This window comes from Lissotriton helveticus, chromosome 4_1 (genome assembly GCF_964261635.1).
Source record: "Lissotriton helveticus chromosome 4_1, aLisHel1.1, whole genome shotgun sequence".
Taxonomy (NCBI): domain Eukaryota; kingdom Metazoa; phylum Chordata; class Amphibia; order Caudata; family Salamandridae; genus Lissotriton; species Lissotriton helveticus.
The window spans coordinates 494,385,453-494,413,108 of NC_136063.1; the positions used below are offsets into that span (position 1 = coordinate 494,385,453).

Sequence of the window (27,656 nt, forward strand, 5' to 3'; positions counted from 1 at the left end):
CTCTATCACTCCTCTTAACTCACCCTCACTGGCCTTTTCTCACTCTCCCTCACCTCCCTTCCCTTATTCCACTTTCCTCACTTATCCTCATTCTCCATTCCTTCACTGCCCTTTCCCTCTCTTCCATCCACCCCTTTCCAGCTGTCAGTCACTCTACTACACTCCCCTTCCTTCCTTTCTTTGTTCTCTCAATAATTCCCCTTCTCTCACTCACCTTACTACACTTAACTCACTCCTTATCTCACTTCCTCTGTCCTCTCACATCCTCACTCCCCTTCCCTCACTCCCTCTCTCTTAGCCTCACTCTCTTGGTACTCTCGCTCTCTCACTCCTCTTCCATCGCGCTCGCTCCCTATAACTCACCCACACTCCCTTACTTACCTTTCTTTGCTCTCTCACTCAGTCCCTTTCTGCCACTCTTTCCTTCACTACCTCTATGTTCTCACTCCTTCACTTCCCTTGTCTCATGCTCACTTGCTTTTATCCTCTCTCTATTTTCCCTTTTTCCTCAACCTCACTGCCCTTCACTCACCCTCCCTCACTCTTGTTCCCTTACTCCGGTTCCCTCAGTTATCCTCATTCATCATCCTTAACTCCCCTTCCTCTTTCTCTCCTCACGCACTCACCTTTTCCCAGTCCCTTTGCTTCACTTCTCTTCCCTTTCTTTGCTTCCTTTGCTCCCTCAGTCATTCTCCTTCCCTTACTCACCTTACTGCCCTTTACTCACTCTTTCTCTCACTCCCTCTGTTCTCTCATATTATCACTTGTCTTCCCTCACTCCCTCTCTGTTACCTTCACTCCCATTGTCTCCTCACTGTCTTACGACCCTACATTCACCCTCACTCACCTTCCATCCCTTATTGTCATTAATCCATCGTCATTCACTCCTGCTTCCCTGTCACTCATTCCCCTTTCTTTACTCCCCTTTCTTCCTTTAGTTTTCCTAATGCACATTCCTTTAGTATCTTACTCACCTTCACTTCATTTCTCTCTCCTGCTCTTCTTCTCTGTCACTGAATGTATCCATGTCATTATCCTTTTAGTAAATTGCTCTCCCTCTATTTCTTTTTAACTCTCTCTGACCTTCACCATTCCTTTGTTTTCCTTTCTGAGTCCTTCACTCCTACTTTATCTCTTACTAACCTTTTATGACTTTTAATCTCCTACTTTGTCTCTTGTATTGTAAAATATATATTATAAATATCATAACTTACTTTTTTTTTCTCTTTCACAGATATGAAATTTACTGAAAATATGTAATTAAGTTTACATGACTTATGTAAGGTAAGTTTGACGAACAAAATGTACTTTCTCAACACTCTTTTCCTTAACCTCACTACTCTTCTCTCATGCTCCCACACCCCTGTTCTCTTACTGCGCTTCCCTCACTTATTCTGAATCCCCATGTTTCCTCCCCTTTTCCTCACTCCTCTCTCACACTCACCTTCTTTCAGACCTTCTCCTTTACTTTACTTCCTCTCTCTTTCCTTCCTTCACTCCTTCACTCTTTTCCCTTCCCTTAGTCTCCTTACTCCACTTCACTAACTGCTTCTCTTACTCTCTTTGTCCTCCTATTTGTACACTTTCCTTCCCTCATTCTCTCTCTGTTAGCCTCATTCTCTCCGTCCTCTTAGTCTCTCACTCCTCTTCTGTCACGCTCACTCCCTATAACTCAGCCATATTCCCACATTCACCTTCTTTCAGACCTTCTCCTTTACTTTCCTTCCTCTCTCTTCCCTTCCTTCACTCCTTCACTCTTTTCCCTTCCCTTACTCTCCTTACTCCACTTCACTACCCCCTTCTCTTACTCCCTCTGTCCTCATACTTCTACACTTCCCTTCCCTCATTCTCTCTCTGTTAGCCTCATTCTCTCCGTCCTCTTAGTCTCTCACTCCTCTTCCGTCATGCTCACTCCCTATAACTCAGCCATATTCCAACACTCACCTTCTTTCAGACCTTCTCCTTTACTTTCCTTCCTCTCTCTTCCCTTCCTTCGCTCCTTCACCATTTCCCTTCCCTTACTCTTCTTACTCCACTTCACTAACTCCTTCTCTTACTCCCTCTGTCCTTTCACTTCTACAGTTCTCTTCCCTCATTCTCTCTCTGTTAGCCTCATTCTATCCGTCCCCTTAGTCTCTCACTCCTCTTCTGTCACGCTTACTCCCTATAACTCAGCCATACTCCCACACTCACCTTCTTTCAGACCTTCTCCTTTACTTTCCTTCCTGTCTCTTCCCTTCCTTCGCTCCTTCACTCTTTTCCCTTCCCTTACTCTCCTTACTCCACTTCACTAACTCCTTCTCTTACTCCCTTTGTCCTCTTACTTCTACACTCCCCTTCCCTCATTCTCTCTCTGTTAGCCTCATTCTCTCTGTCCCCTTAGTCTCTCACTCCTCTTCTGTCACGCTCACTCCCTATAACTTAGCCATACTCCCACATTCACCTTCTTTCAGACCTTCTCGTTTAGTTTCCTTCCTGTCTCTTCCCCTCCTTCACTCTTTTCTCTTCCCTTACTCTCCTTACTCCAGTTCACTAACTCCTTCTCTTACTCCCTCTGTCCTTTTACTTCTACACTTCTCTTCCCTCATTCTCTCTCTGTTAGCGTAATTCTACCCGTCCCCTTAGTCTCTCACTCCTCTTCTGTCACGCTTACTCCCTATAACTCAGCCATACTCCCACACTCACCTTCTTTCAGACCTTCTCCTTTACTTTCCTTCCTGTCTCTTCCCTTCCTTCGCTCCTTCACTCTTTTCCCTTCCCTTACTCTCCTTACTCCACTTCACTAATTCCTTCTCTTACTCCCTCTGTCCTCTTACTTCTACACCCCCTTCCCTCATTCTCTCTCTGTTAGCCTCATTCTCTCCGTCTTCTTAGTTTCGCACTCCTCTTCTGTCACGCTCACCCCCTATAACTCAGCCATACTCCCACATTCACCTTCTTTCAGACCTTCTCCTTTACTTTCCTTCCTGTCTCTTCCCTTCCTTCGCTCCTTCACTCTTTTCCCTTCCCTTACTCTCCTTACTCCACTTCACTAACTCCTTCTCTTACTCCCTTTGTCCTCTTACTTCTACACTCCCCTTCCCTCATTCTCTCTCTGTTAGCCTCATTCTCTCTGTCCCCTTAGTCTCTCACTCCTCTTCTGTCACGCTCACTCCCTATAACTTAGCCATACTCCCACATTCACCTTCTTTCAGACCTTCTCACTTAGTTTCCTTCCTGTCTCTTCCCCTCCTTTACTGTTTTCTCTTCCCTTACTCTCCTTACTCCACTTCACTAACTCCTTCTCTTACTCCCTCTGTCCTTTTACTTCTATACTTCTCTTCCCTCATTCTCTCTCTGTTAGCGTAATTCTATCCATCCCCTTAGTCTCTCACTCCTCTTCTGTCACACTTACTCCCTATAACTCAGCCATACTCCCATACTCACCTTTTTCAGACCTTCTCCTTTACTTTCCTTCTTCTCTCTTCCCTTCCTTCACTACTTCACTCTTTTCCCTTCCCTCACTCTCCTTACTCCACTTCACTAATTCCTTCTCTTACTCCCTCTGTCCTCTTACTTCTACACCCCCTTCCCTCATTCTCTCTCTGTTAGCCTCATTCTCTCCGTCCCCTTAGTTTCTCACTCCTCTTCTGTCACGTTCACTCCCTATAACTCAGCCATACTCCCACATTCACCTTCTTTCAGACCTTCTCCTTTACTTTCCTTCCTGTCTCTTCCCTTCCTTCGCTCCTTCACTCTTTTCCCTTCCCTTACTCTCCTTACTCCACTTCACTAACTCCTTCTCTTACTCCCTCTGTCCTTTTACTTCTACACTTCTGTTCCCTCATTCTCTCTCTGTTAGCCTCATTCTATCCGTCCCCTTAGTCTCTCACTCCTCTTCTGTCACGCTTACTCCCTATAACTCAGCCATACTCCCACACTCACCTTCTTTCAGACCTTCTCCTTTACTTTCCTTCTTCTCTCTTCCCTTCCTTCACTCCTTCACTCTTTTCCCTTCCCTTACTCTCCTTACTCCACTTCACTAACTCCTTCTCTTACTCTCTTTGTCCTCTTACTTCTACACTCCCCTTCCCTCATTCTCTCTCTGTTAGCCTCATTCTCTCCGTCCCCTTAGTCTCTCACTCCTCTTCTGTTACGCTCACTCCCTATAAGTCAGCCACACTCCCACACTCACCTTCTTTAGACGTTGTCCTTTACTTTCCTTCCTGTCTCTTCCCTTCCTGCACTCCTTCACACTTTTCCCTTCTGTTACTCTCCTTACTCCACTTCAGTAACTCCTTCTCTCAATCCCTCTGTCCTCTAACTTACTCACTCCCCTTCCCTCACTCTCTCTCTGTTACCCCCATTCTCTCCGTCCTCTTAGTCTCTCACTCCTCTTCTGTTACGCTTACTCCCTATAACTCAGCCACACTCCCTCACTTATCTTTCTTTCCTCCCTCACTCAGTCCTCTTCTCTCACTCTTTCCTTCACTTCCTCTGTCTCCTCACTCCCTCAGTCCCCTTGTCTCACGCTCACTTGCCTTTATCCACTCACTATCACCACTCTTTCCACTGCTCTTCTCTTACCCTTCCTCACCCCCGTTCTCTCACTCTGTTTTCTTCACTTATCTTCATTCCTCTTGTTCACTCCCCTCACTCACCTCCCACACTCACCTTCTTTCAATCCCCCTACTTCACTTCCCTTCCGTCCCTTTCTTTGCTCCCTCACTCATTTTCCTTTCCTTCTCTCACTGCACTCCACTTCACTCAATCCTTTTGAATTTGTAAAGAACACAACTCTTTTTGGATTTTTTTTTCTTCTTATTTAGTTTTTTTTTTTTTACTTTTTCCGAAGGATTTTAAATTTTTTTTGTTTTTTTTTCTGAAAAAAAAAGGGAATGCCAAACTGCTCAACAGGAGCAAAAAAAGGGGAAAATTAGGGCTGGGGAAGGCAGCGGTGTTCTTCCCTTCTGCGTACAATTAGCATGATACTCTGCTCTCCGTAGCAAAGCAGTTCATCACACTGCTTACATTTAATGGTGATGTCAGTAAATACTGGTTGTTTGTTGGGAATCAGCTCCACTGCTCTTCCTCTCCCCGATGATGTTGCTCCTCCGGTTGAAGTTGAGGCGCCATCTCTCGGGGGATTACGTGCCAGGTCCCTGACACTCTCCCGGGCATAGTTCTGGGGGTGCCTCCTTTGAACATGCCTGATCATTGTTGAGTTGCCAAAACTATATTTTCTTCTAGGGTCACCCCGTGAAAGAACAGTTTTGCAAATTTTGCACTCCACCTTTGGAGCATTAACCTTTTTCTCTCCTGGTGAAATAGTAAAAAATTTCCAGATAAAGTGCTCCTTCACCTTTGGCTGAGGAGGGTCCTCCTGGATAAACTCATCAGAGTCCTCACTGCTGCTAGGTGGTCTTGCAGCCATTCTTTCTAAAGTAATGAAGAGAAACAGGAAACAGGTCTTGCTCTCTCCAAAGTGAAAGAGGTAGTGAAGGAAATGGGTGGGGTTTTCATTGGTTGTAAAAAAAACTGTAAAGAACCAATGAAAAGTGTTATATTAAGGTCACATGACTTGACGCGCTTACGCTGCGCGCATCGGAGCGCTTCCGGGGTGCTTACACGGAACGAACGTAGGCGCTCCCGGAGGCACTTACGCGGCGCGCCTAAATGACGTTTTGCTAGCTTTTCAGAAATATGTTTAAAGTTAAAATACGGGTATTTAAAATCAAAAATACTACTTTTATAAGTATGCCACTAAATGTCTTGCATTATTTTTTACTTTAAATACAAACTTTGTTTTTCTCGCACGCGGGAATAGCGCTCTCGCTGCGCTCTCGGGTAAGCTTACCGGTGCGCACACCCTGAGCACTCCGAGACAAAATGATTAAAAAAAAACCTACATGAAAAATACATTGCAAAATTACTTTTAGAAAAAAAAATAATAATAATTAATAGTTATAAAAAACAGCTACTAAAAAAAAAATATAATTCACTTTAAAAACCGTAGGTTACAAACTCGATATAGCAAGGAATTAGCTTTTAAAAAACCTTTGAAATTCACTGAAAAAAACATAGGTTTCACAATCGTTATAGTTAGGAATTAGCATTTAAAAAACCTTTGAAATTCACAAAAAAAAACATAGGTTTCACAATTGTTATAGTTAGCAATTAGCATTTAAAAAACCTTCGAAATTCATTGAAAAAACCATAGGTTTCACACCAGTTATAGTTAGCTGAACATTTTACTCATACAAAACCATTGAAATTCCTACATTATAGTTAGTTGGACTCACTATAACTCGCGCGCCCGCAATCCACTGCTGATGATGTCACATATTACATCATTCATGACATGGTCAGTGACATCACTGATGACATCACTGATGACATCTCCAATGACATCACTGATGACATCACTGATGACATCATCCATGTGATAATATAATGCACCTACTCACACTCTAATCTAACCTTTGATACATCCAGTGTTGAATACAGACTACCATTCCTGAAACCATTGACACACCAATACCAGTTACTACATACACACTCACAGATTCCTAATTTTACACACACATCCACTCTTTCACCCATACAATCACTCATACATACAGTCACTCATCAATACAACACTATCATATGCACTCATACACCTATACAGACACTCACACACTGCTACTCATCCATGGAGTTACTCACAAACCTAGTCAGTCATGCAAAGAATCAATCACACTCCCATTTCCTCATCTATACAGTTATACACACATAAGCTTAGTTATTCAAACATATACTAACACATACTTACTCTCTTTTACAATCACTGATACAAGTACACATTGATCCATACAGTCACTTACGCAATCACAGGCTCTCATGTATAGTCATTGATATATGCCAACTCTCACATGCACTGTGTTTTACATATGTACTTACTTGGACATGTAGCACTGAGATATCCATTCACTCACCAACACACCCATGCACACAGTCAACCGCCCATACAGCTGTTTCCACATGCACTCTTGAACCCATACACCAAGTGAATCAACTGCTCACACATCTATGCACAGAGTCACACACCTCCCAGCCACTCCCACACACACTAACCCTCACATACAAATACTTGGGCAACCAATCAATAACCCATTTAGCCACTCATAGCTACTAATCAACACATGCAGCAGCTTACACAACAACAGACATAATGATGCACACATTCAGACAGTTTAGTCACTAACCCATGCATTCAGTAAGACACATTTAATCACTCACTCATACAGTCAGTCACGCACCTACAAAATCCTTCATCCAGACACTCATACATACACTCATTCTTCAATATGTAAAACATATTTTAACTTTACAGAAACACACAGACACTGGATGATGCCATCAGTGATGTCATCAGTGATGTCATTTGAGATGTCATCAGTGATGTCATTTGAGATGTCATCAGTGATGTCATCAGTGATGTCACTGACCATGTCATGAATGATGTAATATGTGACATCATCATCAGTGGATTGCGGGCGCGCGAGTTATAGTGAGTCCAACTAACTATAACGTGGGAATTTCAAAGGTTTTGTATGAGTAAAATGTTCAGCTAACTATAACTGGTGTGAAACCTATGGTTTTTTCAGTGAATATATATATATATACATATGTATATATATATATATAAATATGATTAATGGGCGGACTCTTTTCACCAGTAGATAATAATTAGAAAATGTATTTGCAGATTAAAAAGTAGGTCAAGTGGGACATGGAGGGAACCTTCGGTTGTCTGTCGGCGAGGGGACTCCTTCTCTGCCGGGTCTTCCTGTAGTCTCGCGGACAGCATGGGCTCACTCTGCTACGCTCCTTCCCGCGTTCCTCCCCGGCGACTTTCTCTGGTACCGCTTCCTCCTGAGTCCCGTTAATGGTCTCCATCTTCTCTTTCGTCTCTCTCCCTGCGCGTGCTTCCGTCTCCTTCTTGATCTGACGCAACAACGTGACTTCTCCCCTGTGCCTGACTTCCGGGCCAGGCAAGGAGGAATGGACTGTCTGTTGCGTTGCCGTCACCGGGTTAGTGACAGGGTTCTTTATGAATGCATTTTCTCTGTCCAAGAGGTAATGGTCTGGTTTCTATAACATGATGGATTTCTTTTAATAAATGCCAAAATGGTATTAGTACGGCCATTTTGCATATGATAGAAATTCTTCCATACAATAATGTGGAAGGCTTGATGATGAATTACAATATCAGAAACATTGTTTTTGAGATGACTGTAGATTACTATTTGGTTGTATACACTTTTGATATAGGGTTCCCCTTTCTATGTTTATAAAGTCTGTTTCTATGTTCCTAAAGTATGATGTTTTTTTTTTTTTTAGGGGAGATGCACGTGTTTTAAACAATCACAATGAACAAGACGGTGGGTGAAACACATCTGTGTTAATGGTGTCTAAATAATGAATTGAATATTAAATCACCGAGCCAGTGCCCATCGTCCTTGCCGCTTTGGCTGAAAAGAATTGTTTTGTGAGTCCACCCTCATGTAATCAGCAACGACCATGTGCAACATAAGAAACAGTATTAAATATGAATTATATAATAAAATATTTAACATTTGCTACTTTAAATTCGATGTATATTTGAAAATCAATATTTCTGTCTATTCTTTGACAATATTGGTGTTAGAATTTTTTTCAATATTGTTGTACTACCATTATGAGTATAGGATCACGATATTATGGTAAACAATATATTTTTTCCAATAATTTTGCCAACGATATTCCCTACCATGATATTGGGTCTAATTACAATGTGCCATTGTGGTCTCGGGACCGGCAGACCTCCAGTCGCCAGTCCCGACACTGAGATTACAATGCGACTGCACATGGTGCAATTGCATACTCACATTTGTCTATGGGAGCTTGTGCGGCAGCCGTAGGACAATCTCGCATAGACAAATGGGAGAATCCGTTCATCCCTGCACCACGTGGCAGGCACCCACACAGTGCAGGGATTAACAGGGGCACCTATCCCACTTGGCTCCCAATCAGAGGCTTCAGGGTGAAGGGGGCCCTGCTAGGGGACCCCAATGTCACTTTCCAACAGGCTTTCCATGTGGGAAAGCCCGTCATGGAAAGCCTGTCGGAAACCGACATCATAATCCCTACGGCGGAAACGCCGTCCATAGGGATTGCGGGCAGGCCTCTAACTGGCCGACGGGCTCCTTGAGCCTGTTGGAAGCCAGCCGGAATGACTGGCCGGTTTCACTTTCGACTGCTTGCATCGTAATGCGGCTGTCGAAACTGACACCACAATGAGACTCAGAAAGCCTCCGGCCTGCAGTCGTAGGCTTTCCGATTCTCATCATAATTAGGCCCATTGTTTCAGTGATCCGTACTTAAGTAATGTGGTGAGGTCCATTGGCTGCAAATATTTGAGCTCTTTCCCGGTGGTGGCGGTGTATAAGCACACACAACAGCGTTCAAAAGCAAGTATCCAACCCTAATTTATGGTCTCCGGTAAATGTATAAAAATGTGATGGTCTCAATCTTCACCCCATCTAGGAGATCCTTTGCACCAAATTCTTGCCTACTTTGATCTTAAGGGGCTGGGTTCTTTCAAGGAAGGCTTGCTCATTAGCTTGACTTGAACACGAGCGAGGAAAAAACTCCGCTTCGCTGCGCAAAGCGGAGTTTTTTGGAACTCCACGAGCTCCGTGTAATGCGGAGTGCGGGGAAACTCCACAAGTGGAGCGGGGTTCACCGCCCAGGTTAAGTCAAATACAGGTTAGTCTTTAGTTTAATCTAAAGAGATAATCAATCGAAATAAAAGCATAATTTTAAATCCTGCTCCAAAGCAAATTACTCCCAGCTGATTCAACTATGGGTAAGTTTTAGGAAGCAAATAATTCACCATAAAATGAAGTGTACTGTCTCTGGATTCAATATCTGTAAGCGTCTTTGGGCAAGCTAGGAGTGCAAAAGGAATGGGCTCCAGACTACCTATAACAATTGTTTTAAAGTTCTCCTAATGAAAAATGGTGAAACTGAGCTTTGAACAGTGCTTCTAGGCGTTTGATACAATTTCAGCGAGTTTCGTCCCTTAGTGGAACATTTAGGAGGATTTGCTATTCTCTATCTACTTCTCTTCTTTGTCCCAAACTCATTTCATTTTTGGAACGTTTAACACAGCCCACCCTCAGTTAGTGAAATGGAATGTTTAGTTGGTTAGCAGTATTCCCAAACTAGTTTGCTTTTTTAAACTCACCACTGCCCCATAAGTTGGGCAACAGATCAAAGATGTGATAGCGCTACGAGGCCTCCGGGTAGTAACGCGCTTTACAAAACACAATTTCATTTCATTTCATTTCATATAGAATTGGAAAGTAACCTGATTTGTCGTTTGAATCATCAAACATCACCCTGCAGGTGGTCCCTATGTTCAGCACGGTGAGTGAGGATCCAGAGTCATAGGAGGCAGTCCAAGGCTTCAGCGAACCATCATGCTTGATGTATCTGGTGTGAAGTTCAATGGGAGACTGGCAGTCTCCTCTGGCCTTTGGGAAAAACTCATCCCAAATATCCGGTCCTACAAATAGAACACAAAATACTGTTCAGTTCAGTTAAAATCTTTATTAGGCTTAAGCCTTAAAAGGCATAACATGCACAAAATGTAAAATATGACAAGATTATTAAAAAGTTACATAACATTTTTCAAACTAGTCATCAGAGATGAAAACCATCAAATTCAAATGAAAACAGGTAATTGGATTGTTCTACAGTGGCAACTTTCTGGCCTGAAGCCAAATTGTGTGTCAGACAGTATCTTATTTTCTTCAAACCAAGCTCTCAGCCAAGAATCTTTATACTGGAATCTAGCAAGGAGATTGGCCTGAAACTTGAGGGTAACGTTGTATCTCCTTTTTAGGTTGAGACAAGGCAGCGTGCATGCGCTGTGTGCAAGACATGCTGTAATCTTCTTTTGGGGCTTAAACCACGCCCATCGATTCCATTTGGTTCTTTATTGTGCCAGTCAGAAATGCTGGCTTTTTATTAGTGGGTTGCCTTTCAAATTCCCTCCTTTTGCTGCCTGGCTGATGTCCAGACAATTTCAGTCAGTGAACATTTTTATGGCCCATCGCTGTGTTCACGCTTTTTCCTGTTACAGCATGTGATGGCCCCTCCTCCCATTTGGGCATCGCAGCCACGGATCGTGTTACACTACTGCTGTTTACAGCTTTCCCTCCCTGGACTTTGTTGACTTGTCCACTTGTTTTTCTGGTAGTGAACTAAAGGATCTTTACAATGGACGTCGGCATTTTTCCTTTGCACAATTAATACTTTATTCCTAACTCTCACCTTTTTATTGTGTTTGCTACTATTCATTTTCTGTGAATTTCTTTGTTATTTGTTTTGTAAAACATATACTTTCATGTGCCACAATGTCTGAAACACTCAGATTGGTAACACAGAATGGTATAGGAAGCTAACAGAGGATCCGACCTTTACAATCCAAAATGAAATTCTAACCAAATTAAAACAGGGTTTAGATGATGGAATCTTGGGCCCAAAAGAATTCGACTTTTTGAATAAGCGAAATCCACGAACTCCGGTAATTTACTTTTTACCTAAAGTTCATAAAAACTTAGAACATCCACCCGGAAGACCGATCGTCTCCGGGTGTGATTCGATTCTGGAACCGTTGGCAAAATATGTCGACGTGTTCCGAAAACCATTCATGTGTGAAGTAAAATCATACATAAAGGATACGACTGACTTCATCACAAAAATAGAAACCACACCGTTTGATGACACGAAGGAATTGATGGTCACCTTTGACGTCAATTCTTTATATACACAAATCCCCCAAGAGGAGGGATTAGAGGCCATAGAATTTTATCTAGAAACACGGCCAAGACCCCATAGAGTTCCAACTAAATTCATCGTAGAATTGGCAAGCCTGGCACTCAAACGTAATTATTTCAGATTTATGGACACCTTTTACATGCAGGTGAAGGGCACCGCCATGGGGTGTCCTTATGCCCCAGAAATGGCGGTGCTCTTCATGTCACTGTATGAAGAACGTTTCATCTACCGACAAAATCCATATAGCATACACATCGATCGATGGTATCGCTATATTGACGATATCTGGTGTCAGTGGAGAGGAACTGAGGGACAACTGAAAGAGTTTTATGAATGGCTCAACAACAGACACCCTGACATAAAATTTAGCATGACCAGCAGCAATAATCGCTTAACCTTTTTGGATGTGGAAGTGCTACATGAGGATGGTAAGCTAGTCACCACCCTACATCGCAAACAAACTGACAAAAACACGATTCTACACTACCGAAGTTATCATCCGAAAAGTTTGAAATCAAACCTACCCTACAGTCAATTGTTACGAATTAGACGTAACTGTTCGAGAAAAGAGGACTATGAAATACACGCAGAAATACTGTGTGATCAATTGACCAAACGAGGATACCCGAGAAAAATGTTGAAACATGCCACCAAACGCGCATGGTTCACGCCTAGAGATGTGTTGCTCACAAAAAAAGAAAAAAAAACCCTAGAACAACTAGTTTGTGTGACCACGTTTGGCCCACTTACTAATAAATTCAAAGCCATTGTATTAAAAAACTGGCATTTGCTGTCCAACTTAGACATACCTTTCCCAAAGCCCTTGTTCGCTCTAAAAAAGAATAAAAACATCGGACAACAAATAATCCGAGCGGACCTGGGCATTGTGCAACCAAAAAAAGATTTACCCACATTGTGGAAATTGGACCCAGTCAAAGGACACCATAAATGCGGTAACTGCATTTCATGTACGAACACCATCGAAGGCTCCACCTTTGACCATCATAATAACAGATGGACCCATGTGGAATTCACAAACTGCAAAAGCAAAAATGTAGTTTATGTAATTATTTGTCCATGCGACAAACTTTACATTGGAAAAACTACGCAACAAGTTTCACAAAGATTGGCTCAACACAGATCTAGGATAAAACAAAAAGTTCTCAATGCACCGATGGTACAACATTGCATTGACCTCGGGCACACAGAAAAAGATTTGAAGTGGTCTGTGCTATCCAAAATTAAAGTCCCGACTAGAGGAGGTAATGTAGAAGAACTACTATCAAAAAGAGAAGCATATTTAATTTTAAAATATGACTGCGTGAGTGCAGGGCTGAATGAACATACTGAATGCCAAAATCAGTAACTGGGTCGCAGGTAGTTTAGACCACTGTAACATCGAGAAGCACGTTCTGGACTACAAGTCCCACAATCATGAAGTCACATGTTTAAATCTAATGTTCTCGTGAGACTTGAGCTTTCACTCACCAGAGGAATCCGAAGCAGACAGCGGCGTCTCGCAAAGACTCTACAGGTAAATGCCCCCAAGCGCGTCAACTATATACCGTTTCAAAACACCAGGATATTTTAATACTAAGATTCCCGTTCCGTTTATCATTTTCAGCATTTATCTGCATACCCGGAACAAATAAAGAATTGTGTAACGCCCCGTTCAGCAGAGGCCTGGCGTCCGGCACATCCTGAAATAGAGTGCAAGTAGGTGCTCACTTTTACATTAAAAATCATAAAACGTAAATGACGTTTAAATAATTGTCCCACTAAAACGCAACGTCACTTACACCCTTCAGGAACAATCAAAAATCAAGAGGTGGCGCCCCAGGCCCTCACAAGCCAGGCGCTCCGCGCCCAACTGAACATTAATAAGTAAGTGCTGACATGTGCATTTGCCTGTAGAGCATTGTGAAGCTCCCGCTTTACACTTTTCAGAGAATATTAAAAACACACGTCTGTTGACATTTCAGCTCTGGCGACAGTCAACAATATATACTGAAATCCACAATTTATTCGAAAACGCTCTGCCTGGAAACCACGTGAGTGAAGCTCCCATTATTGTTAATAAACAGTATCACAAAACATCGGTAAGAAACAGACATCATATCACTGCTTTTATTGCAGAATACAAGGAGTCCTACAAGAGATTGAACACACGAAGTTTCAAATTGAGCAACAAGGTAATAACAATTGAAGCTTAACCAAGCTAGTGACAACAGTAGTAAGGGTCCAAATTCTAATAAGCCCCCTGCTTATATTTACATAGGTACCCAGCCCCGAAGCCCTGAGGAAGAGCCTGAACAAGCAGAGAGACAGGCTCAGAAAGGCGTCGGCTTACAGGCTTCTCATTCGTTCTAAATTCGAATGTCTTTTGGTTGCGCATAAGGCTTTGCTTTGTACACAATTAAACACAAACTGAATTTGTATTGTAATATTTGCCTTTGCGCCTATCAGGTCGGAATATTGATAAATAGGCATCTTAGTGGCCTGATATAGAAATTGTGGACAGGGTACTTCCATAAAAGAAAAGAAAAAATCTTATTTGTTGAAATCTTAGGTTGAAATCGTTATGAATGTTTCACTTTTTTTGTAATGTATAGCAATGTATGTTTGTAGTTACATGTAAATATATGTGTCTGTGTGCAGGACAGTGAGTAATCCTTCGGACTGTCAGAATTATGTATAAATTGAAACAATTTTTCTTCTTCATCCATTTATAATAAAAAATGCATATCTAAGGATTAAATACCTCAGTATATGCCTCTGCTCTAAATAAAAAAGCTAGCAGAATAAAAACTTGTGACCGGGTTCTTTTCTTTTCCTCAATTAAATATTGTCCTACCCGGCCACACTATAGGACATAACCCCCCATTTCCAAAAGTATAATGTCTGAAACGGGCATGGCGGCACTAAAGGAAACCATTTGACCATGAAGCTAGACACCCACTGATGATGCAGCATTATGGGCAACTTAAAGGAGTCGGATCCACCCAGCGCTTCAATGCTGTTTATTTGTTTGTTCAGACAGCGGCCTCGCCAATCGGATGATCTAGCTGTAACATGTGTAGAGGGTGGACAGGGCCACAAGATAGAACAAAATTTGTTTTGGGTGCGCGGCACAGCTGAAATTTAAACAATGTATTCCATTGTCTATGTCGGGAATTAGCATAAAATTGAGACACCAGGCCAACCAGAAGGCTAAGGAAGAATGCAGGTGCACACACTAAGCTCCAATTGCGGGATGCTTTTGCCTCGGCTCCATGTACCCATCTGCCTGTAAACTGTGGAACACAGGTTAAAACCACAAACAGCTCTGGGGGATGAAACCATGACTGGAAAATATGTGTACACGGTACAGAGTTGGATGCCACAGGGTCCAATCCCACTTAGCTTGGTGGGTGAATGTACCTGCTGCACAGATCTCTGCTTAATCTTTAGGTCACAGTATCAACTTCCGAAACTGCTGACTCTGCTTTTATCTTTGTCTCATAAAGGAAGAACCATGAAATCAAGTGTTTCTCTTCTAATAACCCCTGGCATTCATAGTACTAAGAGTTACATACCGCGGGACTCTCAAACAAGCGTAAAAAAACTGTTTTTCAAAAATGTGTTCTAAAAGAAGCACGGTTTTAGAAGAACAAAAACTGATTTGAAACCTCAAACGATTCCCAGATTGCAACATGTCTCTCTCCCAGATTGGCTATTAGTGCATTGTCAGAGGCATTCTATTTTAATAAACCTAGGGATTGCACAATTGAATCTTCCAGGCCATTCGTCATGCCTTACTCATAATATTGCATTTGAATGTGTACACTACAAGCAAGCCTTTTAATTATCCACCTATGCTTGCCAGATCCAGCGTGAGTCATCTTAATACTACCAGTGCTATAGTTTAACTTTCATGAAAAAGTTCAGGCCTACCCACAGTTCACGTTTATATTTTGCCTGAAGATGTTATTGTTGGCAGGCTTATGCCCCAAAGCAGCTTAATTTGCTTCATAAAAACATGTAAAATAGGCGTATGTATGTTCGTTACTCTTGGCTCTCTGGATACTCTGTGATAGTCTGCACTTATATATTTAATCCTTTTGTGTATTCTACCACTGTCTACCTTGTTTATTTCACAGCACTGTTGCACAGTATAGATATTAATAAGAAATACATTGAAATGAACTTTGAATACAAATCGTTTCCTAAAATATCACTGGGTGCAGTGATGTCCTGAAAGGCCTGTATTTTCTGCAAAAGGGTAGCAAACTTATCCTTTGCTAATTTCATGATCTCCTTTTCTCAGTTCCAAATATTAAAGTTATCACTTCCAACCATACAACAGGTTGGTGGAATACATGAAGAAATATTGAAAGGACATAGCATCAAGGAACTGCCATTTAAATGACCTTTTGAAAAGAACCGTTTTTCAAAGTTCTTTTCTTACATTTCTAAATGCCAGTATTTGTATTGCTGAGTTATATGTTTAGCATTACACAGTTATTTTCATAAAATAAAATGAGAGAAATTAAATATATTGGGGTGAAAGACCTTGAAGTCCAGGAAATGTTCAAGCGTTTCACTCATCAAAAAGAGAATTTTTACAGCTTCTTCAGACTTCAGTAAAGCCCCTGTGAATTAATCCTTTGCTTAAACAACTTATCGTGGTTCCTGAATGTCATCAACTACAGCATCCCTCGTTATTTACAAAGGGATAATGCATTATGTATTCGGCATAGACATTTGTTTTACAAATCATAACAAAAAGAAGAAGGAAATCGAAGTTTCATCTATTTTGAAAAGCCTTCAAAGGCATAAAGGGACAGTTGAAATGTCAGGCATTGCCACAACTTCTGGTCCGTGTGGGCGCATTTCACTTGCACTTATCGTCCCATGTTCATTGTGGACATATTGAGCCACACTCAAAATGGCGTAAGTGGCTCTATCATTAGCAAAAAGGGCATACCTGGCTACCCTCCTTCTAGGAGATGGGAATTGGCAGCTGCTATGCTAATGCTTTATGTGTTCCTGCATATAATAAGCGACAAATGTTTCAGTTCATTCTCGTTTTTCTTCTCAACCACAACTCTTTTTTGGGAGAATAGAGTTTTGGGCAAAGCATACCTTCATTGGTTCATTTACATGCCCAGGACTCGTCGTGCATTTTGGATTGCTGATATTAATGTCAAGGATGGAACTGGAATCCGATGGATTGGACTTCATAGAGGTGACAATAAGAAACATAGGTGGTTGCATTTATATATGTTTTTTATGGGGGCGTAGTCTCGCACCGGAACAAGATGGCGGCACTGACCTGAGCTCTGCTTTGACGCAGAGCTCTTTCACGCATTTCAGCCTGTTTTTCGGCGTTTGGTAGAACACGCCTCTGCCCACTGGCGTAACGAAAAGTGAGGGAGCCTCCCTGCACAGTACTTAGGGGGGCCCCCTCCGGGCTCAATCAGGAGCGCTCTCGGCCAGAGTTCAGACCCGAGGGGGCCCCTTGGAGCTAGGGGCCACCCCGCACCGTGTGGGCTGTGGGGGCCTGTGTTACCCCTCTGCCTCTGCCTGAAGCCTTCCTGAGGGTCGGAGCAGCATTTATTTTTATTTTATTTTATTTATTTTATATGCTTCTATAGCGCATGAATAGACCCCCGAAGGGGTATCTCCGCGCTTTGCCAGACAAAAGGGAAGTGTACTGTACCAGGTCATTGCAGTATTGCTGGGGCGTGGGGAGGGTTAACTACTGTTAAAAAGGTGAGTTTTGAGGGATTTACGGAAGGACAAGTTATTAGTTATTTGTTTTAATGTAAGGGGAAGGGAGTTCCAGAGAGCAGGTCCGGTATAAGCCAGAGCACGACCTCCTTGTCGGGATTTCTTTATTTTGGGGATTTGTAGTAACTGAAGATTACTGGAGCGTAGTGAGCGGCCTGGGGCATAGGGTAAGAAGGCTTTCATGAGACATTTTGGGCCATTTCCTGACAGGCATTTATGTATTGTACATAGAGTTTTAAACTTAGTGCATTGCCGCACTGGTAGCCAGTGAAGTTCAGCCAGTAGCGGGTGGGAGGGGGTCCTAGATGGTGCATTGAGGACTAACCTCGCCGCCGTATTTTGGACTACTTGTAGTTTGTTAAGTTGGCCTTCATTGGTGGATAATAGAAGGCCATTACAGTAGTCCAATCTACTAATCACTAGTGCCTGGACTAGGGTTTTTCTGTGGTTGTCAGGGAGGTAGGGAAACACCCTTCGCAATAGGCCAATGGCCCTGAAGCATGTGCCGGCAACTTGGTTGACATGTTCTTTAAATGTCAGTGATTGATCGAATAACACTCCCAAGTTTTTTACGGTTTGCTTAGGAGTGGGAGCTGGTCCCAATTCTAAGGGCCACCACTCATCAGACCAAAGAGTGACTGCTTCTCCAAACAGTAAAACCTCAGTTTTGGCCACGTTGCATTGGAGGCAGTTCTCGGCCATCCACTTTGCAACTGCCCTCATGCCATCTGCAAAGGATTTTTTCAGGGCTGGGGTTAAGGTTTTAAAGGGGAATAGAAGTTGGGTGTCGTCGGCGTAGGACACCGGGGTAAACCCAAAGGATCTCACTAAGTCGGCCAGGGGGGCCACATACACATTGAACAATGTGGGGCTTAGGCATGAGCCCTGTGGCACTCCCCTGGTGAGCTCTCTAGAGGTGGATTTATGGGAGCCCATCCTAATTTCTTGAGAGCGGTCAGAGAGAAAGCTCTCCATCCAAGACAGAGCTGTCCCTCCCAGTCCCACCACCCTCAGTCGGTCGAGAAGCACTTCGTGAGACACCGTATCGAAGGCGGCGGATAGGTCCAACAGCACCAGAATCATAGACCCCCCGCCGTCCAGTGTCATCCTGATGTTATTGGTCACTGCTAGTAGGGCTGATTCGGTGCTGTGGTTAGGCCTGAACCCAGATTGTGAGGGGTCCAGGCCTTCCGTCGCCTCGATGTAGTTTGATAGGTGAGTGTTCACGTGCTTCTCTGTCATCTTACCGATGTAGGGTAGGAGGGATATGGGCCGGAGGTTGGTGAGATCTGTCCAGGGGAGGGCCGCTTTTTTACTAATTGGGTTTACCACCGCTAACTTCCATTCCCTAGGAACTTGCCCCTTAGCCAGTGAGGTATTCATAACCGCCTGGATGGAGGGTCCCAAGAGGGTAATCAGAGGGGCTACCATTTTTGCTGGGAGGTAGTCGTTGGGGGAGCCGGTTTTTATGTGATTGATCAGGGGTATAAGATCTTGATCACCAACTGAAGTAATAGTAAGTAAGGGGTTTATGTCTTTTAAAAGTGGGCTTGTTAGGGGGACGGTCGTGGTGCCTGAATCCCTTGAGGTCATGATTTTATTGTAGATGAGATTGATTTTATCCTCAAAAAATGAAGAAGTCTCATCACACAGTTCTTGTGATATATCATCGGAACTCTCAGTTGCTGAGGGTTTTACGAAGCTTTGCAGGATTTTAAACAGTTCCCGTGGGCAGTTCACTGCCTCTGACAACTGTAAGGAGATTTTATCTTTCCTTGCTTTTTTGATGTTTTTGTAGTAGCTAGATTGGGCCTCTAGAAAGATTACCCTTTTCTCAGCATTTTTAGATGACCTCCAGGCTTTTTCTAATCGCCTGCATTTCTGTTTTTCTTTCCTGAGGTCGGAGGTATACCATTTTTCCTGCTTGGTGGGAGGGTACTGCTTGTGTAATTTCAGGGGGGCCAGGGTGTCAATAGCAAGTTTGAGTGAGTTATTAAACTTCTCTAGTGCTAACTCTGCTGAGTCGGCATCTGAAATTAACGGTTGTTTCCAGTTTTCCCGCAGTTTTTCCACAGATATTTTATGCCATTGGCGGCGGAGGATTGGCGGGAGCGATGTTCTGCGCGATTGTTTGGTCGGTCTTGTCAGGAAGAACTCAACTAGAAAGTGGTCTGACCAGCAGACTTCTATGGCAGGGGAGCATCTAGTTTTGGTGTTGTTTGTGAATATAGAATCCAAAGTATGGCCTCCTATATGTGTTGCACCTTTATTTATTGCCACTAGTCCGAGATTAGACAGATCAGTCGTTAATTGAATTGTTTCAGGGAGTGATGGATTGTCCATATGTATGTTAAAATCCCCGAGGAGGACAAAATCCTCTTTAGCTTTAATGTGAGGTGCTAGTAGCTCCAGAAGGGACAAAGAGAAGGTAGGGTTGGAGACAGGAGGACGATACACCAATGCACCTCTCCAGGGAATATTTCCTGATAGGTTGATTTTAAAAGCCATAATTTCCAATAAAGGGCAACATCTTTGTTCTAGGATTGTGACCTTATGTGTGTCCTTGAATATTATGGCTAAACCACCACCTATTTTATTTGGCCGGTCTGCGTGTACGATCTTATAGCCTAAGGGAATCCCTAGTGTGATAATCGAATGGGGTTTCAACCATGTTTCTGTGAAGAAACATATATCCGGCTACTTAGAGGAGATAAGGTCCCAGATCTGTAGTTGGTGCTTTGGGAGGGATCGTACATTTAAGAGAAGGCATTTAAAATCCGTAGGGAGTAGAGTTTTGAAATTTTTGTCATTATTAACATGCCTGGTCTCAACTGATTGAAACCGACATTTCCGGCACGAGAAACAGCCCTCAAGCTGGTTGCTGGGTAGCCGAGTAGTACAGGATACCATAGGTTGTAACTGCCGGAGGGTATCAGGAGAATAGGCAGTGTGGCTCGTACCTGTGATAATAGGATCCATAGTGGTAGCGTTCAGTGCCCCTATGCCACGTACTGTCGCGGACGGGCGCAGACGGGCAGGTCTTTGGCTGGTCTTTGGAGCAGCGCCGACGATGAATTTTCTCCTGGCTGATCCGGAGCAGCACCGGTGAGATTTCCCTCATTATCAATGCAAGCGGCTGCCATTTTGCGAGCCTGCTGCTTTCACTTCAAGATCTCCTCAAGAGATAAAACTGGTGTTTCTTTCATTAACGCTCTGCACCATTTTTCTTTTATACATTTATACAGCTGCTGCCCCTTTTTCTTCACCTAACTTGGACTTTTTTATTATAGCTCTTATTCAGAAGGTTCTTTTCGACATGAATGGATTCCTTTTCTTTGCGTTTTTTTCTGCATGCTGTTTCCTAATATAATCTTTTACATTGACTTGGCTTTATATACCATATGTTTGTTCGCTAAGATGAGGAGCGTCTCTTCTTTTTGGTATGGGACACATATCAAATTTGAATATTTTTCTTCATACCTGCCGTCCTCTTTGCACTGTGTAACATGTATGGGCTGGATGATGATGATATCACCTCTCCAGCTGGTTCCTCATCTTTTTCGACATGCTAATATGGCTGGTAAAATTTCAACCTCCGTTAGAGCCGGGTCTTCTGGTACAAAACCCAATAGGGTTAAAAATGCCCCCCCTCACCCATTTGTAATCTCACAATCCTGTCCTTGACACTTTCCTCAATGGAGGAAGGGGCTTAACTCTTTTATGTCCTCTACTAATGAGAAACTTCAACAAATTGAGGAGAGATGGGTTAATATGGAAGCAAAGGTGTTCGATATGGAGCAGAGTATCAGTGATTTACATGATGTCACAACAAAAATTCCTATCCTGGAGCAGAAAATTCAATGCCTCAAGCTACATACTGAGGACCTTGAAAATCGCAATCAGCATACCAACCTCCATCTGTATGGCCTTCCGGAGAATTTGGAGGGCTCGGACCTTCTTCTCTTTCTAAAGAGGTTCCTGCCTGAGCTCCTGGATCTTCCATTAGAGCCTCTACTAAACATCCAATGTGCACATCGTCTTGGTCCAATCACACTCCACTAGAGGAATTATAATGCTATTTTTGGAATTTACAGATCTCATTTGTGTGCTCAAAGCAGCAAAAGTAAAGCGTCGCCTCATATGGTCCGGTCATAAAATTTTCCTCTCTCGAGATCTCTCTAATGCTACTAATGCCAGAGGAAGGAATTTCTAGCTCTTCACACATAGAGGAGGCAGTTACATATCCGCTATGGCATCTTACACCAGTGTATGTGTAAAATTACTCATGAGGGCACTACTCGTTCTTTTGATGATCCTGTGAAATTGAAGTCTTTTCTCCACAGTCTCACACCAAGCGCCATTGATGGTTCTATCCAACGCCTCTAATCTTTTTTCTATAATATTCCTTATGGCTGTTCATTTTCTTATATCTGAGTATTGATTTCTCTGTTGTTCCTTTTGTTCTCTGTGCTGTTGCTCCCCATGCTTATTCCATCTACTCTTCGTCTTAGATCTGGATCTCTTTCCTTGTTCTATCCCTTTTCTTGTTCTTGTTCTTTTTTTTATCTTTACGATGCATGTGCTTAGCTCTATTTTTTGTTACTGTTTATATTGTCTCCTATATTCATTTAATAAATGGTGTTTCTCTGTTTTCAGCTGTGTTCCTGAAGTGTATTATCTCCATTCATGTACTATCTGCCCCACCTCCCAAATTGTGTAATGTTGTCTCGTGAAACGTTCGTGGTCTTGGACTCCCTGTAAAAAAAGACAGAAGGTACTCTCTTATTCGTCTAGATTGAATTAGCATGTTGCTTTCTTGCAGGAAACTCATTGTAATGATGCTGAATCTCTTAAATTAAAGAGACAGTGGGTGGGTCAGATTGTTTATTCCGATACTTGGGATGCCTTTAAAGCTTCTTTCCGTGCCCTTACTATTGCATACTTGGCAAGAAAGAAGAAAACCAACCTGGCCAAGTATACCACTCTTCTACATCAACGGAAATTGCCGGAGCATACTTATTTTACATCAAAACCCCATTTGATACTGCACGAAATAATTTAGGTCAAATCTGCTCTTAACAAACTTTCTACAGTTGATGCCTGTAATATTCTTCTTAAAATTAAATCTAAGTACCATGGAGGCCAAACTAAAGCAGGTAAAATGTTGGCCAATTTTTTGAAAATTAAGTCTGAACACAAACATGTTGGTCCCATCCTAAATGAGCATACTAACAAATTGGCGTCCTCTGATGCAGATATTTCGAACACTTTTCAAGATTACTATCAGTCACTATATTCTGATGACACAAACCCCTCTTCTCAGAATATGCATTCCTTTTTTAATGGTTTCCCTAAACCCCCATTATTGTCAGATAAATTTGACTTTTTAGAAGCTGAGATAACTCTCCAAGAAATAACAGATGCCATTAGAAATCTAAAAAATTCCAAATCTCCTGGTCCTGATGGCCTCTCAGCTGAATCAGTTTCCACTTTTTCATCCATTTTTGCACCTAGACTCCTTGCTCTTTTTAACTCCTCCCTCCAAGTCTCTAAGGCATCTGGGGGCATATTACCAACAACTAGCGATAATTATCGCTATGTTGGCTTAGCGGCAATATTTTTATCGCTGAGCTGCGGCGATTTTTATCGCTTATAAACCTTGCTATTATCAAGGTTTATCTCCTAAGCGATAAAAATCGGCCGAAATGCATGAATATGGCTGAAAAGTCAGCAATATTCATGCATTACCGAGCTAATGCTCTTAGCCATGTTAGCCACCTCCCATTGGATAACATGGCTAAGAACTGCTCAGGGGCAGGTGTTAGCTTTTGGAGATATTCGCGCTTAGCGCGAATATCTCCAAAAGTTGGTAATAGGAGATAGCGATGTTAGCGACTGTTTCCAGTCGCTAACATCTTGGCACGCCCACTTTGCATGTCATTAGTGATAAATTTCACTGACATGCAAAGCGGGGCCCAAGATGGTCGCTATCTCCCACTAGCTGTCGCTAACTGGTGTTAGCGACAGCTACGTAATAGGGAGATAATATTATCTCCGCTTTCTTGGCTTTTAAAGCCAAAAAAGCGGAGATAAACCCCTTTGATAATATGCCCCCTGGTTCCTTTATGGAAGCTCTGATTGTCCTTATTCCCAAGCCTGATAAAGATCACTCCCTTTGTAAAAACTATCGACCTATCTCATTAATTAATTATGATTGTAAGATATTTGCTAAAACCCTCGCCTCTCGTGTTCAATCCATTGTCCCATTACTGGTTAATACAGATCAATCTGGTTTTGTTAAGGGCAGATTGGCTGCTGATAAAGCACAAATGTTTTCTAATGTCATCACCTTTGGAAGAGAATACCAGTCTCCTCTTGAAGCACTATCTCTGGAATCAGAGAAGGTTTTTCATCGTATTAATTGGACATTCATGTTTACTACTCTGCATTGGTATGATTTTGGGCCAAAATGTATCTCCTATGTTAAATTGTTATACTCTGCCTGCGTGCCAGTATTTTTGTTAATAACCATTTCTCTAAATATTTCCCCTTATATAGAGGCACCTGTCAAGGTTGCCCTCTCTAACCCTTGTTATTTGTCTTATGTTTGGAACCATTCCTTGAACGCATTCGTGCTAATTCACTTATCTCTGGGTTTATACATAATTCTACTGAAACTAAACTGACTGCTTATGCCGATGATATTCTGGTTTATATGTCCAACCCTATTTCTTCCCTACCGCCCTTTTTAGATGAGGTCCAGTTATACAGTAGCATATCTGGCTATAAATTGAATTTTTCTAAAACAGAGGTATTACCTTTAAATTCCCAATGCTACCAATTTATGTTTGCCAACATTAACTTCACTTGGTGCCCCACAAAAGTAAAATATCTTGGAATTTTGTTCTCCTCTACTCTCTCTAACCCTCTCAGTCATTCGTTTAATGCATTAATTATCACATTACAAAGATTTCTTCTCTCCTGGTGGCTCCCACTTATCATGGTGGGGTAGACTAGACACTATTAAAATAATGATTGTTCCCCATGTACTTTATACATTATCCATGTTACCCATGTTCCTGTTTTATATTTCTCTCAAATCAGTTCGTTTGTATCACATTTTTATGGAATAATAAACACCCCTTATTGCCCTTGCAAAACTTAATGAGGGAGGTATTCGTTTTCCTGATTTTAAACTATATCATTCTGCATTTTTAATTAGGCAATTTTTTGGCTTAACATATGGATTTGAAGATAACCCCATGCCACGATGGATTGCATTTGAACACTCCCCACTGCTGGATTACTCCTTTAAAAATATAATATATATGTCTAATTGTACTTTTATTTAAAAAAATCCTATATTGAAATACTCCCAACAACTATTATATAATGTTTTGTCAGTTGGCCTTGACCAACATCAATGCTTTCCGTCTTCCACTATTTGGAATAACACATTTATAACATTTAGACAGAATCATTTTACTACAATCACTGGAAGGAAAATGGAATTATGTTTATTTCTGAATAGCAACAACCTTCCAGATAGGAAGGAGCTCAGTGTCACCTGCCTAGAATAAGTATGAGCGGGAGCATCTCTAAATGTTCTAAAGTGGGTTTCTCAATTGGGGAGAACAAGGTCATACGGCACATGTAATAAGTTGAACATTTCAATGCATACAGACAAAGACGAATATATAATAGGCAAAAAATCAATGCTTTATTGAAACAAAAGATCTAATTGATATACAAGGTAAAATATAAGAAGAAAAGAATTCTGTTAGCGTATAAATCTGGGGTACACAGGAACAGTGCCAATGAACATGTGTGTATATACAAAAACGAACAAATAATAAAAAAAACATATAATAACAGTAAATGAACACACCTTCCCCCGTCAGGAAAGATGACCCACAAACCTATTAAAACAACTCTCATCCAGGCATAGTCTAGGCCATCAAACACACTAGAAATCCATTCATACTAAAGACTCTCTCTCGCAATCATACACTTAAAAAATCGTGAACAAGAGTGACGGAAATTTGAAGGATGTTTTTAAACTGGATACCAGGTCGGAGTTCAGGAAACTTGGTATATGGTAAGAGGGACTTGAATGATGAACAAACAATCTAACCTCTCTACAATGGTATGAGTAATGTACAAAAAGGGATGTTACAATTTACAGTGTTGTTTTGTTTCTAACACTCCATAGCTTCCATCAAACTCAAGGCCAAGGCACGTTTCTGTGAAGGGCTAGGAACTAGCCATCACCTTCTTCAGGGTAAACAACTGATGCGAACCAGAAATGAAATGCAAAATGGGGGACAAGGAGCACCGGTACTGGATGGTCACTAACCATCAATGGGGTCCGTGAAACTTTTAGAAAATGGCTCTTACATGGAGAATAAGTCACTCGTCTGAAGAGACAAAGTAGCAAATGCTGGAAAATCCATCCAAATCAGTCAGGGCTCAGTTAGGACGGACAGGAGTCTCTATCAGGGATAACCATAAGGAGAATATGAGGCACTGTAGAATGCAGGGTCACAAAGAATCCCAGAAGAAGGAAATGTAGGAGTCCTGGGTACATTTCAAATGAAGCCTGTGAAGCAGACACGCTGTAAGGAGAAAGGGAACGGAGGGGATCCGGGGTGGCGCCCGTCCCCAACAGTACAGAGCGTGGCTTTCAGGGACTTTACCGTCCAGAATAGTTATAAAGATGAACAGGCAGGCAAACAGCTCAGCGGTGACAAGAGAGGTTCTTCGGACAGCAGTGAGTCCAAAGTGGTTCACAGGTGAAAGTTATCAGCTTGTCCATCATGACTCTGTTATTCCCTTCTCCCATTTGCGGTCACAGTATAACTTACCTAATTTGTTTCTCAATGAGTACCTTTTAATATCTACTGCTTTACAGTTTTATCTAACAGTAAATAATATTCATTCAATTTACCCCTCTCTTATCCCTGCCTCACCGCTATACAACATTTCTCATGACTCTAAACCCAAAGCTGCTTCTATTTACAAGATGTTATTGTCACCTGTTATTGAAAGACCTAAAACCTCTAATGAATTACTCTGGGAAGTGGATTTATCTATATCACTGCCTATTCCTTCTTAGTATAAATTTTGGCTTAAGTTATTTAAAACTTCTGGAGCTGCCGGTATCACTCAATTCCTATATTTCATCTATAGTAGAGCTCTTATTACTCCTGAATGTATATCCAAGTTTCCCCTTCCACCTCTCCCCTATGTTGGTCCTGTTCTGCGTTTACTGGTACTTTGATTCACCAATTGTATGAATGTTCTAATGTATTGAAGTTTTGGCGATCTGTTTGGGCTAAATGCATGGAAATATGTCAATGTAATATCCCATTATCAATGCAAAATGTGTTTCTTGGTACTGTTTCACCTGCATTTGATGGTTTATCTCCTAAATCGTTGTTATTTGATCTTTTCATTGCTATTGCATTTAAAGTGATCTTGTCCTGTTGGAAAGACTCCTCTAAAATATCAATGTTAATATGGTGAAATTACATTTGTGATGAACACAGAATTGCTAATATTTCTTTGCTTTCCCTTTCTCAGAAGATTAAATCTGACCTGTTTTGGTTACCTTTCACTTCATATCTTTCTACATATGCACCTGCATCTTAGCTATTATCTTAATCCTTTTTTTCTTCTTTATATAATATTTTCATTCTTTATTCCTTTCTTTTCTTTCTTTCTTCTCTTCTTTTACTTTCTCTGTTTTTTTCGTTTTCCCCTTTTCTTTTTTCCTAAATTATTTGCCCATGTTCTATTTTTCAAATATCTATTTTTCAAAATTTCAATATTGGTTGTTATATCATATTTGTATTGTGTTCATATGTTTGCTAATGTTTTTCTTACTCTAAAACTCAATAAAAATTATTAAACAAAAAAATATTTGTTTTTCATTACATCATCTACGTCATATTGTATTTGTACCAGGTTAAGGTGCTGCATAGCTAAACACTTACAAGGTCCAAAAGGCGACAACTATTGGCTATGCCAGTGCT

At 41.7% G+C, this 27,656-nt stretch overlaps 1 protein-coding gene and 1 long non-coding RNA gene across 2 annotated transcripts in view; one reads left to right on the top strand and one right to left on the bottom strand.

Annotated features, from left to right (window-relative positions):
- LOC144828694 (carbonic anhydrase 3-like) overlaps positions 1–27,656 on the bottom strand; it is a 218,814-nt gene that overhangs the window by 149,454 nt on the left and 41,704 nt on the right. Inside the window, exon 2 of the mRNA XM_078687078.1 lies at positions 10,376–10,573. Coding sequence (XP_078543204.1) covers positions 10,376–10,573 — 198 coding nt within the window. The remainder of the gene's footprint in view (positions 1–10,375; positions 10,574–27,656) is intronic.
- Positions 8,364–27,486, top strand: LOC144828695 (uncharacterized). The gene is made up of 3 exons (XR_013610516.1): positions 8,364–8,405; positions 22,279–22,396; positions 25,835–27,486. It is a non-coding gene; the product is annotated as an uncharacterized LOC144828695 (long non-coding RNA).